Here is a 14,943-nt window from a genome sequence, read left to right on the forward strand (position 1 = left end):
CTACCATACACATTAGGCCGTGGTCTCATCACTACCATACACATTAGGCCGTGTTCTCATCACCACCATACACATTAGGCCGTGTTCTCATCACCACCATACACATTAGGCCGTGTTCCCATCACTACCATACACATTAGGCTGTGTTCTCATCACTACCATACACATTAGGCTGTGTTCTCATCACCACCATACACATTAGGCTGTGTTCTCATCACCACCATACACATTAGGCCGTGTTCCCATCACCACCATACACATTAGGCCGTGGTCTCATCACCACCATACACATTAGGCCGTGTTCTCATCACCACCATACACATTAGGCCGTGTTCTCATCACTACCATACACATTAGGCTGTGTTCTCATCACTACCATACACATTAGGCTGTGTTCTCATCACCACCATACACATTAGGCCGTGTTCCCATCACCACAATACACATTAGGCCGTGGTCTCATCACCACCATACACATTAGGCTGTGTTCTCATCACCACCATACACATTAGGCTGTGTTCTCATCACCACCATACACATTAGGCTGTGTTCTCATCACCACCATACACATTAGGCCGTGTTCTCATCACCACCATACACATTAGGCTGTGTTCTCATCACTACCATACACATTAGGCCGTGTTCTCATCACCACCATACACATTAGGCTGTGTTCTCATCACTACCATACACATTAGGCCGTGTTCTCATCACCACCATACACATTAGGCTGTGTTCTCATCACCACTATACACATTAGGCCGTGTTCTCATCACCACCATACACATTAGGCCGTGTTCTCATCACCACCATACACATTAGGCCGTGTTCTCATCACCACCATACACATTAGGCCGTGTTCCCATCACCACCATACACATTAGGCCGTGTTCTCATCACCACCATACACATTAGGCTGTGTTCTCATCACTACCATACACATTAGGCCGTGTTCCCATTACTACCATACACATTAGGCCGTGTTCTCATCACCACCATACACATTAGGCCGTGTTCTCATCACTACCATACACATTAGGCCGTGGTCTCATCACCACCATACACATTAGGCTGTGTTCTCATCACCACCATACACATTAGGCCGTGTTCTCATCACTACCATACACATTAGGCCGTGGTCTCATCACCACCATACACATTAGGCTGTGTTCTCATCACCACCATACACATTAGGCCGTGTTCTCATCACTACCATACACATTAGGCTGTGGTCTCATCACCACCATACACATTAGGCTGTGTTCTCATCACTACCATACACATTAGGCTGTGTTCTCATCACCACCATACACATTAGGCTGTGTTCTCATCACCACCATACACATTAGGCTGTGTTCTCATCACCACCATACACATTAGGCCGTGTTCTCATCACCACCATACACATTAGGCCGTGTTCCCATCACCACCATACACATTAGGCCGTGTTCTCATCACCACCATACACATTAGGCTGTGTTCTCATCACCACCATACACATTAGGCTGTGTTCTCATCACTACCATACACATTAGGCCGTGTTCCCATCACTACCATACACATTAGGCCGTGTTCTCATCACCACCATACACATTAGGCCGTGTTCTCATCACTACCATACACATTAGGCCGTGGTCTCATCACCACCATACACATTAGGCTGTGTTCTCATCACCACCATACACATTAGGCCGTGTTCTCATCACCACCATACACATTAGGCCGTGTTCCCATCACCACCATACACATTAGGCCGTGTTCTCATCACCACCATACACATTAGGCTGTGTTCTCATCACTACCATACACATTAGGCCGTGTTCCCATCACTACCATACACATTAGGCCGTGTTCTCATCACCACCATACACATTAGGCCGTGTTCTCATCACTACCATACACATTAGGCCGTGTTCCCATCACCACCATACACATTAGGCAGTGTTCTCATCACCACCATACACATTAGGCTGTGGTCTCATCACCACCATACACATTAGGCTGTGGTCTCATCACCACCACACACATTAGGCTGTGTTCACATCACTACCATACACATTAGGCAGTGTTCACATCACTACCATACACATTAGGCAGTGTTCACATCACTACCATACACATTAGGCAGTGTTCACATCACCACCATACACATTAGGCCGCGTTGTCATCACTACCATACACATTAGGCTGTGTTCTCATCACCACCATACACAGTAGGCTGTGTTCTCATTACCACCATACACATTAGGCAGTGTTCACATCACCACCATGCACATTAGGCTGTGGTCTCATCACCACCATACACATTAGGCTGTGTTCTCATCACCACCATACACAGTAGGCTGTGTTCTCATTACCACCATACACATTAGGCTGTGTTCTCATCACCACCATACACATTAGGCTGTGGTCTCATCACCACCACACACATTAGGCTGTGTTCACATCACTACCATACACATTAGGCAGTGTTCATATCACTACCATACACATTGGGCTGTGTTCGCATCACCACCATGCACATTAGGCTGTGGTCTCATCACCACCATACACATTAGGCCGTGTTGTCATCACAGTCATGTACTTAGGCTGTATTCACATCTCTGTTATGAGCCTCCACTGCAGATTCCACCAATGGAAAGCGTGATAGACATTCGGAACCTATTATAGTCAATGGTTCCATGTGGCACCATTGGGATCCATTAATTCACGGATCCAGAACTACTGTTTTCTTCCACTGTTTTTCTCATAAAATGAAGTAGAAAAACGGTAATGATAATGCAGATGTCAAAGCAGCTTTAGATAGTCCGCTGATGCGGACATTCATCTAATGCACAATGTATATGGGCATCTTAAAGGAGGAGTCTACCCTTATTTAAAAAACAAACAAACAATGTATATTCTTCTTAACGTTATCCCTCCGCTTCTCTTCTAGTGCTACCCAGTCGTCTTGCTTTCTTTCCCTCAGGGTGCATGTGACCACTGCGACCCATCGCGGCCTGTAGTGTACAGCTATACATCTGTAAGATGTCAAGTCTTTGACAGGATCCGGGCAGTGCTGGAAGAGGAGCGGCTGGCGATCAGAAGGGAGAGTATACCGTACATTGATTTTTCTCTTTAAACATTTATTTTTTTAAAGGTGGACAACCCCTTTAAGTCACGTTTCCAATATTCACTGACTCCTTGGGCTCTGTGCATCACCGGTGAATCAGCGCAGATCCTGCTGTGAATAAGATTAGAAATCACATAAAGTCACGGGTCAATTACCGGAGGATAAACTGCGGTTCCTGTGTCACAGAGCCAACAAGCTAACATGGAGAAAGCAGGGAATCCGTCACAGCGGTGACATCTGAGCCCAGGACCAGAGATCTGCACTGTGACTGCTCATCAGAACCTCCGTCCTCTGTGGATAAATGAGGCGTTTCATGCTCTGAGGATGGGAATTGTCTCCTATAGAAGATCTCTCTGTATTCCTCGGGATCAATGTGACATCACAAGAAGTTATCCCCGACACAGAGGGGACACTGAGGAACATTAAACTAACAGCAATAATACGCCCCTATACAGGCATATAATCGCCACCTACTATACAGACAAGATATACCACCGCTACCTACTGTACAGGCAAGATATACCACCGCTACCTACTGTACAGACAAGATATACCACCGCTACCTACTATACAGACAAGATATACCACCACTACCTACTGTACAGACAAGATATACCACCGCTACCTACTATACAGACAAGATATATCACCGCTACCTACTATACAGACAAGATATATCACCACTACCTACTGTACAGACAAGATATACCACCGCTACCTACTGTACAGACAAGATATACCACCGCTACCTACTATACAGACAAGATATACCACCACTACCTACTGTACAGACAAGATATACCACCACTACCTACTGTACAGACTAGATATACCACCGCTACCTACTATACAGACAAGATATATCACCACTACCTACTGTACAGACAAGATATACCACCGCTACCTACTGTACAGACTAGATATATCACCACTACCTACTGTACAGACAAGATATACCACCGCTACCTACTGTACATACAAGATATACCACCGCTACCTACTGTACAGACTAGATATACCACCGCTACCTACTATACAGGCAAGATATATCTGTACAGACTAGATATACCACCGCTACCTACTATACAGGCAAGATATATCACCGCTACCTACTATACAGACAAGATATATCACCACTACCTACTGTACAGACAAGATATACCACCGCTACCTACTGTACAGGCAAGATATACCACCGCTACCTACTATACAGGCAAGATATATCACCGCTACCTACTGTACAGACTAGATATACCACCGCTACCTACTATACAGGCAAGATATATCTGTACAGACTAGATATACCACCGCTACCTACTATACAGGCAAGATATATCACCGCTACCTACTATACAGACAAGATATATCACCACTACCTACTGTACAGACTAGATATACCACCGCTACCTACTATACAGGCAAGATATACCACCGCTACCTACTATACAGGCAAGATATATCACCGCTACCTACTGTACAGACTAGATATACCACCGCTACCTACTATACAGGCAAGATATATCACCGCTACCTACTATACAGACAAGATATATCACCACTACCTACTGTACAGACAAGATATATCACCACTACCTACTGTACAGACAAGATATATCACCGCTACCTACTATACAGACAAGATATATCACCACTACCTACTGTACAGACAAGATATACCACCGCTACCTACTATACAGACAAGATATATCACCACTACCTACTGTACAGGCAAGATATACCACCGCTACCTACTATACAGGCAAGATATATCACCGCTACCTACTGTACAGGCACAGTATACCACTGCTACCTACTATACAGACAAGATATACCACCACTACGTGCTGTACAGGCACAGTATACCACCGCTACCTACTATACAGGCACAGTATACCACCGCTACCTACTGTACAGGCAAGATATACCACCACTACGTGCTGTACAGGCAAGATATACCACCGCTATCTACTGTACAGGCACAGTATACCACTGCTACCTACTGTACAGGCACAGTATACCACCGCTACCTACTGTACAGGCACAGTATACCACTGCTACCTACTATACAGACAAGATATACCACCACTACGTGCTGTACAGGCAAGATATACTACCGCTACCTACTATACAGGCACAGTATATACAACTGCTACCTACTGTACAGGCAAGATATACCACCACTACGTGCTGTACAGGCAAGATATACCACCGCTATCTACTGTACAGGCACAGTATACCACTGCTACCTACTGTACAGGCACAGTATACCACCGCTACCTACTATACAGACAAGATATACCACCACTACGTGCTGTACAGGCAAGATATACCACCGCTATCTACTGTACAGGTACAGTATACCACCGCTACCTACTGTACAGGCACAGTATACCACTGCTACCTACTATACAGGCAAGATATACCACTGCTACCTACTATACAGGCAAGATATACCACCGCTACCTACTGTACAGGCAAGATATACCACTGCTACCTACTATACAGGCACAGTATATACCACCGCTACCTACTGTACAAGCAAGATATACCACCACTACGTGCTGTGCAGGCAAGATATACCACCGCTATCTACTGTACAGGCCCAGTATACCACTGCTACCTACTGTACAGGCACAGTATACCACCGCTTCCTACTGTGCAGGCACAGTATACCACTGGTACCTAATATACAGGCAAGATATACCACCGCTACCTACTATACACGCACAGTATATACCACCGCTACCTACTGTACAGGCAAGATATACCACCACTACGTGCTGTACAGGCAAGATATACCACTGCTACCTATTATACAGGCACAGTATACCACCACTCCCTACTATACAGGCACAGTATACCACCGCTACCTACTATACAGGCACAGTAAACCACCACTACCTATTATACGGCCACAGTATACCATCGCTACCTACTGTACAGGCACAGTATACCACTGCTACCTAGTGTACAGGCACAGTAAACCACCACTACCTATTATACGGCCACAGTATACCATCGCTACCTACTGTACAGGCACAGTATACCACTGCTACCTAGTGTACAGGCACAGTATACCACCGCTACCTACTATACAGACAAGATATACCACCACTACGTGCTGTACAGGCAAGATATACCACCGCTACCTACTATACAGGCACAGTATACCACCGCTACCTACTATACAGGCACAGTAAACCATCACTACCTATTATACGGCCACAGTATACCATCGCTACCTACTATACAGGCACAGTATACCACCGCTACCTACTATACAGGTGGATTTCCTCCGGGTTCTCCGGTTTCCTCCCACATTCCAAAGACATACTGATAGGGATTCTAGATTGTGAGCCCCAGTGATGATAATGTCTGTAAAGCACTGTGAAATTAATGGCACAATATAAATGAGTAAAATAAATAAAATAAAATAAATACACAGGCAAGATATACCACCGCTACCTACTATACAGGCAAGATATACCACTGCTACCTACTATACAGGCAAGATATACCACCGCTACCTACTGTACAGGCACAGTATACTACTGCTAGCTACTGTACAGGCAAGATATACCACCGCTACCTACTATACAGGCAAGATATAGTACCGCTACCTACTATACAGGCAAGATATACCACCGCTACCTACTGTACAGGCACAGTATACTACTGCTAGCTACTGTACAGGCAAGATATACCACCGCTACCTACTGTACAGACAAGATATACCACCGCTACCTACTGTACAGGCACAGTATACTACTGCTAGCTACTGTACAGGCAAAATAGACCAACGCTACCTACTGTACAGGCATATAATCATTACCGCTACCTACTATACAGGCACAGTATACCACCGCTACCTGCTACACAGGCAAGATATTCCACCGCTACCTAATGTACAGGCACAGTATACCACTACTACCTACTATACAGGTGGGTTTTCTCCGGGTGATAGTGATAGGGAATGTAGATTGTGAGTCCCATCGGGGACAGTGATGATAATGTCTGTAAAGCACTGTGAAATTAATGGCACGATATAAATGAGTAAAATAAATATACAGGCAAGATGACCACCGCTACCTACTATACAGGCAAGATATACAGTTACCTACTGTACAGGCACAGTATACTACTGCTACCTACTATACAGGCAAGATATACCACTGCTACCTACTATAGAGGCACAGTATACCACTGTTACCTACTGTACAGGCGCCATATACTACGGCTATCTACTATACAGGCAAGATATACCACCGCTACCTACTGTACAGGCAATATATACCACCGCTACCTACTGTACAGGCACAGTATACCACTGCTACCTACTATACAGGCAAGATATAAAACTGCTACCTACTATAGAGGCACAGTATACCGCCGTTACCTACTGTACAGGCACAGTATACTACTGCTACCTACTATAGAGGAAAGATATACCACTGCTACCTACTATACAGGCACAGTATACCACCGCTACCTACTGTACAGGCAATATATACCACCGCTACCTACTGTACAGGCACAGTATACCACTGCTACCTACTATACAGGCAAGATATAAAACTGCTACCTACTATAGAGGCACAGTATACCGCCGTTACCTACTGTACAGGCACAGTATACCACTGCTACCTACTATACAGGCAAGATATAAAACTGCTACCTACTATAGAGGCACAGTATACCGCCGTTACCTACTGTACAGGCACAGTATACTACTGCTACCTACTATAGAGGAAAGATATACCACTGCTACCTACTATACAGGCACAGTATACCACCGCTACCTACTGTATAGGTAAGATATACCACTGCATGTAGAAAAGCCACGGAGACACCATCACGTGTTTCTCAACGCAAGCAATGAATAGCCAGGTCTTTCACCGGGAAGGAACAACCACGGGAAGGGCAGCATCCAATAAAGGAAAACTACCTATGCCAAAACATGGTATCCATCCACAGTGATGAGGGGCAAATACCCCGAAACAGCTGTCTGTGGATGGATACCATGTTTTGGCATAGGTGGTATTCCTTTATTGGATGCTGCCCTTCCCGTGGTTGTTCCTTCCCGGTGAAAGACCTGGCTATTCATTGCGTTGAGAAACACGTGATGGTGTCTCCGCGGCTTTTCTGCATGCATTTGCATATTTCCCATAAGGGATGGGGGCAGTGTTCTGGATCACTGCATTGAGAAACACGTGATGGTGTCTCCGCGGTGTTGGATGTTTTGATCTCCCCGAGGTCATTCATCCTCATGTTCATAAGATATACCACTGCCACCTACTGTACAGGCCCCCCCCAAAAAAGCTGGGTGAAACACGCGTCAGGGCAGAGAGACACCATTCACTAGCACTTGGCGATCATTAGGACTAGGTAAAGCTTTTTTCATTTGAATAATGCTTTAATGGCAAGTTAATTACTTAAGAGCCTTACATATCTCTAACATGCAACCCTTGTTCAGGAGAATCACTGATGGGAATTGCACTAGTAGCCACAAACACTGCTAGTATTAAGTCGTAGTTACCCCTCACTTACTCTCTTTCTCACAGGTGTGGCTGAAATCCCAATATGGTCTCATCCTATAATATGGGCTACTAAAGATATACTGGGGCTTGGATATTAATAGACAGTCTGACTTATATGGGATTTTAATAATTGCTCTGAGTTATTGATTATATGTAATTTACTTTTCGTAGATAATCTATCTGGATGAGGACGGCAGAGAAAAATTGATGAAAGCTTGCAACGCAGGATAGTCCGGATGCTGGATAAGCAGTCCCAATCAAGTTACAAACACATGCAAGCTGTCCGGCAGGGTCAGGGGCATCAGTGTCAGCGCGAACTATCCGTCCACATGTGAATGGAATGAAATGAAACACTATGGCAGGAGACCCCGGAGGACCCCACTGCTGACACAGAGACATAAAAAAGCTAGCAGCAAAAAAGACAAAAAAAATCCAACATCTGCAGCATGTAGCAGGGTACAATTAAAACATTACTTTTATTGTGACACTAAAACGCGAGACAATAAAAAGGCATATACAGTGGGTGCAGAAAGTATTCAGACCCCTTTACATTTTTCACTCTGTTTCATTGCAGTCATTTGGTAAATTCAAAAAAGTTCATTTTTTCTCATTAATGTACACTCTGCACCCCATCTTGACTGAAAAAAACAGAAATGTAGAAATTTTTGCAAATTTATTAAAAATTGAAAAATCACATGGTCATAAGTATTCAGACCCTTTTCTCAGTATTGAGTAGAAGCACCTTTCTGCCATTCTTCATAGCAGATCCTCTCCAGTTCCGTCAGGTTGGATGGTGAATGTTGGTGGACGCCATTTTCAGGTCTCTCCAGAGATGCTCAGTTGGGTTTGGGTCAGGGATCTGGCTGGTCCGGTCAATAATGGTCACAGAGTTGTTCTGAAGCCACTCCTTTGTTATTTTAGCTGCGTGCTCAGGGTCATTGTCTTGTTGGAAGGTGAACCTTGGCCAAGTCTGGGGTCCAGAGCACTCTGGAAGAGGTTTTTCATCCAGGATATCTCTGTACTTGACGGCATTCTTGTTTCCTTCAATGACAACCAGTTGTCCTGTCCCTGCAGCTGAAAAACACCCCCATAGCATGATGCTGCCACCACCATGTTTCACTGTTGGGATTGTATTGGGCAGGTGATCAGCAGTGCCTGGTTTTCTACACATATACCGCTTAGAATTATCACCAAAAAGGTCTATCTTCTTCTCATCAGACCAGAGAATCTTATTTCTCATAGTCCGGGAGTCCTTCATGTGTGTTTATCAAACTCTATGCGGGCTTTCATATGTCTTGCACTGAGGAGAAGCTTCCCTCGGGCCATTCTGCCATAAAGGCCCGACTGGTGGAGGGCTGCAGTGATAGTTGAGTTTGTGGAACTTTTTCCCATCTCCCTACTGCATCTCTGGAGCTCAGCCACAGTGATCTTGGGGTTGTTCTTTACCTCTCTCACCAAGGCTCTTCTCCCACGATTGCTCAGTTTGGCTGGACGGCCAGGTCTAGAAAGACTTCTGGTGGTCCCAAACTTCTTACATTTAAGGATTATGGAGGCCGCTGTGCGCTTAGGAACCTTGAGTACTGCAGAAATTCTGTTGTATCCTTGGTCACAATTCTGTCTCTGGGCTACTTGGCCAGTCCCTTTGACCTCATGATTCTCATTGGTCTGACATGCACTGTGAGGTCTTATATAGACAGGTGTGCGCCTTTCCAAATCAAGTCCTATCAGTTTAATTAAAAACAGCTGGACTCCAATGAAGGAGTAGAACCATCTCAAGGAGGATCACAAGGAAATGGACAGCATGGGACTTAGGCCAGGTTCACATTGCATTAACAGCAGCCCGTTCAACACATGCGTTAACGGGCTGCTGTTAACGCAAGTGCCGATATGTCGTTGCGCTAGCCACAAAAACGTAATGTGAACCTGGCCTTCAATATGAATGTCTGATCAAAGGGTCTGAATACTTATGAGCATGTGATATTTCAGTTTTTCTTTTTTAATAAATTTGCTAAATTTTCTACATTTCTGTTTTTGTTTTTTTTTATAGTCAAGATGGGGTACAGAGTGTACATTAATGTGAAAAAAATGAACCTTTTTTGAATTTACCAAATGGCTGCAATGAATCAAAGAGTGAAAAATTTAAAGGGGTCTGAATACTTTCCGTACCCACTGTAGTACAAGGAAAAAAAACAACAGAGAACCGGGAACACTACATGTTTCGTGCGTGTAAGGCTGGTTTCACACTTGCATTTTGATCTGCAGCGTTTTAAAAAAAAACGCATGTGGTGAACAAACGCATGAAAACGCATGCAAACGGTGCGTTTTTTAGACGCATGCGTTTTTTGCGGCAAAAAAAAAAACGCGGCAAAACGCGGCGTTTTCCCGCGTTTACATGCGTTTTTTCCCGCGTTTGCGTTTTTGAAACGGATGCTGAGAAGTGTGTGACAGCTGCCAATCATCAAAATCAACTAGAAAACACACTATTAATAGAATTAGCTAGGGTTAGGGTTAGGATCCCTAGGGTTAGGGTTAGGGGTAGCTTTTTATTAGAATGTCCTGGTCACCAGGTCACTGATAAGCCACCCCCCACCATCAAGGTGATAAACGGATCCAAACCCTAACCCTAACCCTACCCCTAACCCTAACCATAGGGATCCAAACCCTAACCCTACCCCTAACCCTTGGGATCCTAACCCTAACCCTACCCCTAACCATAGAGATCCAAACCCTAACCCTAACCCTAGGGATCCTAACCCTAACCCTAAGGGTTAGGATCCTAACCCTAACCCTAAGGGTAAGGGTTAGGATCCCTAGGGCTAGGGTTAGGGTTAGTATTCCTAGGGTTACTAGGGATCCTAACCCTAACCGTTACCCTAGGGGTCCTAACCCTAACCCTAAGGGTTAGGATCCTAACCCTAACACTAAGGGTTAGGATCCCTAGGGTTAGGGTTAGGATCCCTAGGGTTACTAGGGATCCTAACCTTAGGGTTAGGGTTTGGATCCCTATGGTTAGGGTTTTCTTGTTTTTTTTGTGTTTTCTTGTGTTTTTCTATAAAAACGCATGCATTTTTAACGCAAACAAACGCATGTGCTTAAAAACGCATGCGTTTACATAGACAGCAATGCATTTTTTTGCCGCGAAAAACGGCAAAAAAACGCCGCTAGAAATTACTACAGGTTGCATTTCTGCAAATGAACGCACACGTCAAAAAACGCATGCGTTGCCGAAAACGCGTCAAAACGCATGCGAAAAAACGCATGCGTTTTTAATGTTAAGTATAGGGAAAAAAACGCATGAGTTTTTTAGCGCTAAAACGCAGCTTACAAAAACGCAAGTGTGAAACCAGCCTAAGCTGGTCTGGAGGTTCCGTGCACCTCACATATATTGAGCTATTTTTCTTACATTTGGTGAGCTGATATTTTTTTGTTTCCCTCCCCCTTTTTTGTCACATAAAAAAGCTAGACTGCAGTTTGCCAAAATGTACGGGAGTAGCCAAAATCCTTCTGAGAAAGCGTCTTGTGGACAGACAAGATCGAAATAGAGCTTTTTGGTAAAGCACATCATTCTACGGTTTAACGAAAATAAAATGGGGCCTACAAAGAAAAGAACATCGTACATACAGTCAAATATGATGGAGGTTCAGAGATGTTTTGCTGCCTTTGGCACTGTGTGCCTTGACTATGAGCAAGGCATCATGAAATCTGAAGATTACCAAAGGATTTTGAGTCACAATGTAGTGTTCAACATCAGAAACTTGGGTTTGTGTCCTAGGTCACCATTACATACTATACATGCACGGTATACCACCATTACCTATTATACATGCACGATATGCCACCATTACCTACTGTACATGCACGGTATGCGACAATTACATATTATACATGCACGGTATGCCACCATTACCTACTATACAAGCACGGTATACCACCATTACCTATTATACATGCACGGTATACCACCATTACATACTATACATGTACGTATGCCACCATTACCTACTATACAAGCACGGTATGCCACCATTACCTTCTATACATGCATGGTATGCGACAATTACCTATTATACATGCACGGTATGTCACCATTACCTACCATACATGCACGGTATGCCAACATTACCTACTATACAGGCACGATATGCCGCCATTACCTATTATACATGCACGGTATACCACCATTACATACTATACATGCACGGTATGCGACAATTACCTATTATACATGCACGGTATGTCACCATTACCTACTATACATTCACGGTATGCCGCCATTACCTACTATACAGGCACAATATGCCGCCATTACCTATTATACATGCACGGTATGCCACTGACACCTACTATACATGTAATAAATACCACCGCTACCAACTATACAGCACATGCATACATAGTAGGGACTAATGTCATGTATCCCCCCTCTCCTACTTGTAAGAAATGAACTCGAGCCCCCCCTCCATCCCAGATGCAAGGACACAAAGGTAATTTGGTAACGGTCTCATCCCATGAACTTCATACTCCACCTATCGGGTTACATTCATGACACCTGCAATGTTACTGTCATGAAAGATTTAATAGACACTGATCCCGGGAGGGCCGACGTCCCACACGTGGGCTGATTGCATTACAGCTTCTTGTAAAGAGCCGTAGCCAGGGGGAAAGGGAGCCGGGCCTTGAAGTGGGCAGGATGGAGGCGATGGCCGCTATTAGCTTACACCGGAGAAGATACATATATTTATGTGGACGCTTGTCAGGCCGGCTGAACAATAGCTGGAAGCTTGTGAACCTGACAGCTATTGTCAGACCTGGTGAATGTGGCTCAATAAATGAGCATCGATTCCGCATGAATCGCCGGGTTAACCCTTGTTACGCTGCAATGTGCAGACAAGCCAATACAAAGTAACAAGATGGGCACCGGATTAAACTAAGAAATTAGCTATTTTAATTGTAAAAATTTATCCATTTACCCCACAGACTGGGAGTGAATGTGCTGTGATCCTTCTATATTATTAATGTATCAAGAAGTTTTTGGAGTAGAAAGAGGAAAAACGCCAAGAGCATGAGAATAAGCAGATGTTGTCCACGATCAAATTCAAACCCAAGACCCCAACAGAATCCGGAAGCTAGGAAAACCTTGACTACAAGAAATAACAGAGAATGGAAAAGATGTAATATAGAAACTTAGACCCAAAACTCACGTGGAATATGCTGGTGCCACCCAGTATGGGTTATCTTCCGCATCCTTTGCATGGCGAAGAATTGCTTCTCGAGGATTGCTGTCATCAGTTTTATCCAGTGCAATGTTCTTTACGATGAAAGAAGACAAGGTACCGCCATGGGTACCTACACGCCCGCCACGACCTGCAACATTAGGAAAGGACTCGTTAGTGAATGGTGATGACAAAATAGACATTATTTCAAATAAAAAATGGTGATGAAATCATGGGACAACCTCAGTCGTGAAGTCCACAAGTACTAGATCATTATTAGCCTGGAAACTATTGTCATTACTGTATCTAAAGTGGATGTTTCATGAGGATAATCAGAAGACATTGGGACACTCCTTTTTTGAGTAAGATGTTTGCTTTAATTGTTCTTAGATTGGTTTTATGATACTTAAAGTTGTTTTCCACACATATATGTAGATCATTTCAAAAAGTGGTCATAATTTTATGGGTTGACCTGCTCAACACTATAGGAGAGAGGACCTTGCTCAAAAGAGCTTACACTCTACAAGAGAGAGAACTCCGCTCATAAGAGCGGACACTCTACGAAACAAAGAACTCTGATTTTAATAGAGAAAGCTGCATGGATGCATAACTTTGCCTGTATTGGAGCTAACACATATATACATTTCAGAGTGATACATTGTGGGTAGCTTGTTTTAGAATGGGTGGAGTAGAGATATCGCAGTCCAAGTGAGATTATGTAAAGGCCATGGACTACAGTGACATTGCCAAGTGAAATAAATGTTTAAGTCTGAGCAAATATATCCTGGGGAAGTGAGTTTCACAGAATAGGTGCAGCACGAGAGAAGTTCGGTGTTACCAATGAACCTGGCTACATTGTTGCAATAGAACTGTAGAAAACAGCCCAAATTGAGGCTTGTGAGGAAAGTCGTCATCAGGATGTGACGTAGACCATCCATAGACATACACCTGCACAGAAGGGGCAATGCATGTTATGTGCTTTGCCCTGGACCCCATCCAAAAAGAGGAGCAAAATCAGCATCCATGGCCTCTACAACCTCCCTGTGACTCGGAGCAGTGAGCCCGTCTATTCATAGCCCAG

General features: G+C 44.1%; 1 protein-coding gene across 3 annotated transcripts in view; it reads right to left on the reverse strand.

Moving 5' to 3' along the window:
- The window catches only part of WDR70 (WD repeat domain 70), a 309,631-nt gene that overhangs the window by 1,176 nt on the left and 293,512 nt on the right, over positions 1-14,943 (reverse strand). For all 3 annotated transcript variants that reach the window (XM_077281558.1, XM_077281566.1, XM_077281572.1), the window contains exon 17: positions 13,851-14,013. In XM_077281558.1, coding sequence (XP_077137673.1) covers positions 13,851-14,013 — 163 coding nt within the window. The remainder of the gene's footprint in view (positions 1-13,850; positions 14,014-14,943) is intronic.

The sequence above is a fragment of the Ranitomeya variabilis genome, chromosome 1, assembly GCF_051348905.1.
Source record: "Ranitomeya variabilis isolate aRanVar5 chromosome 1, aRanVar5.hap1, whole genome shotgun sequence".
NCBI lineage: Eukaryota > Metazoa > Chordata > Amphibia > Anura > Dendrobatidae > Ranitomeya > Ranitomeya variabilis.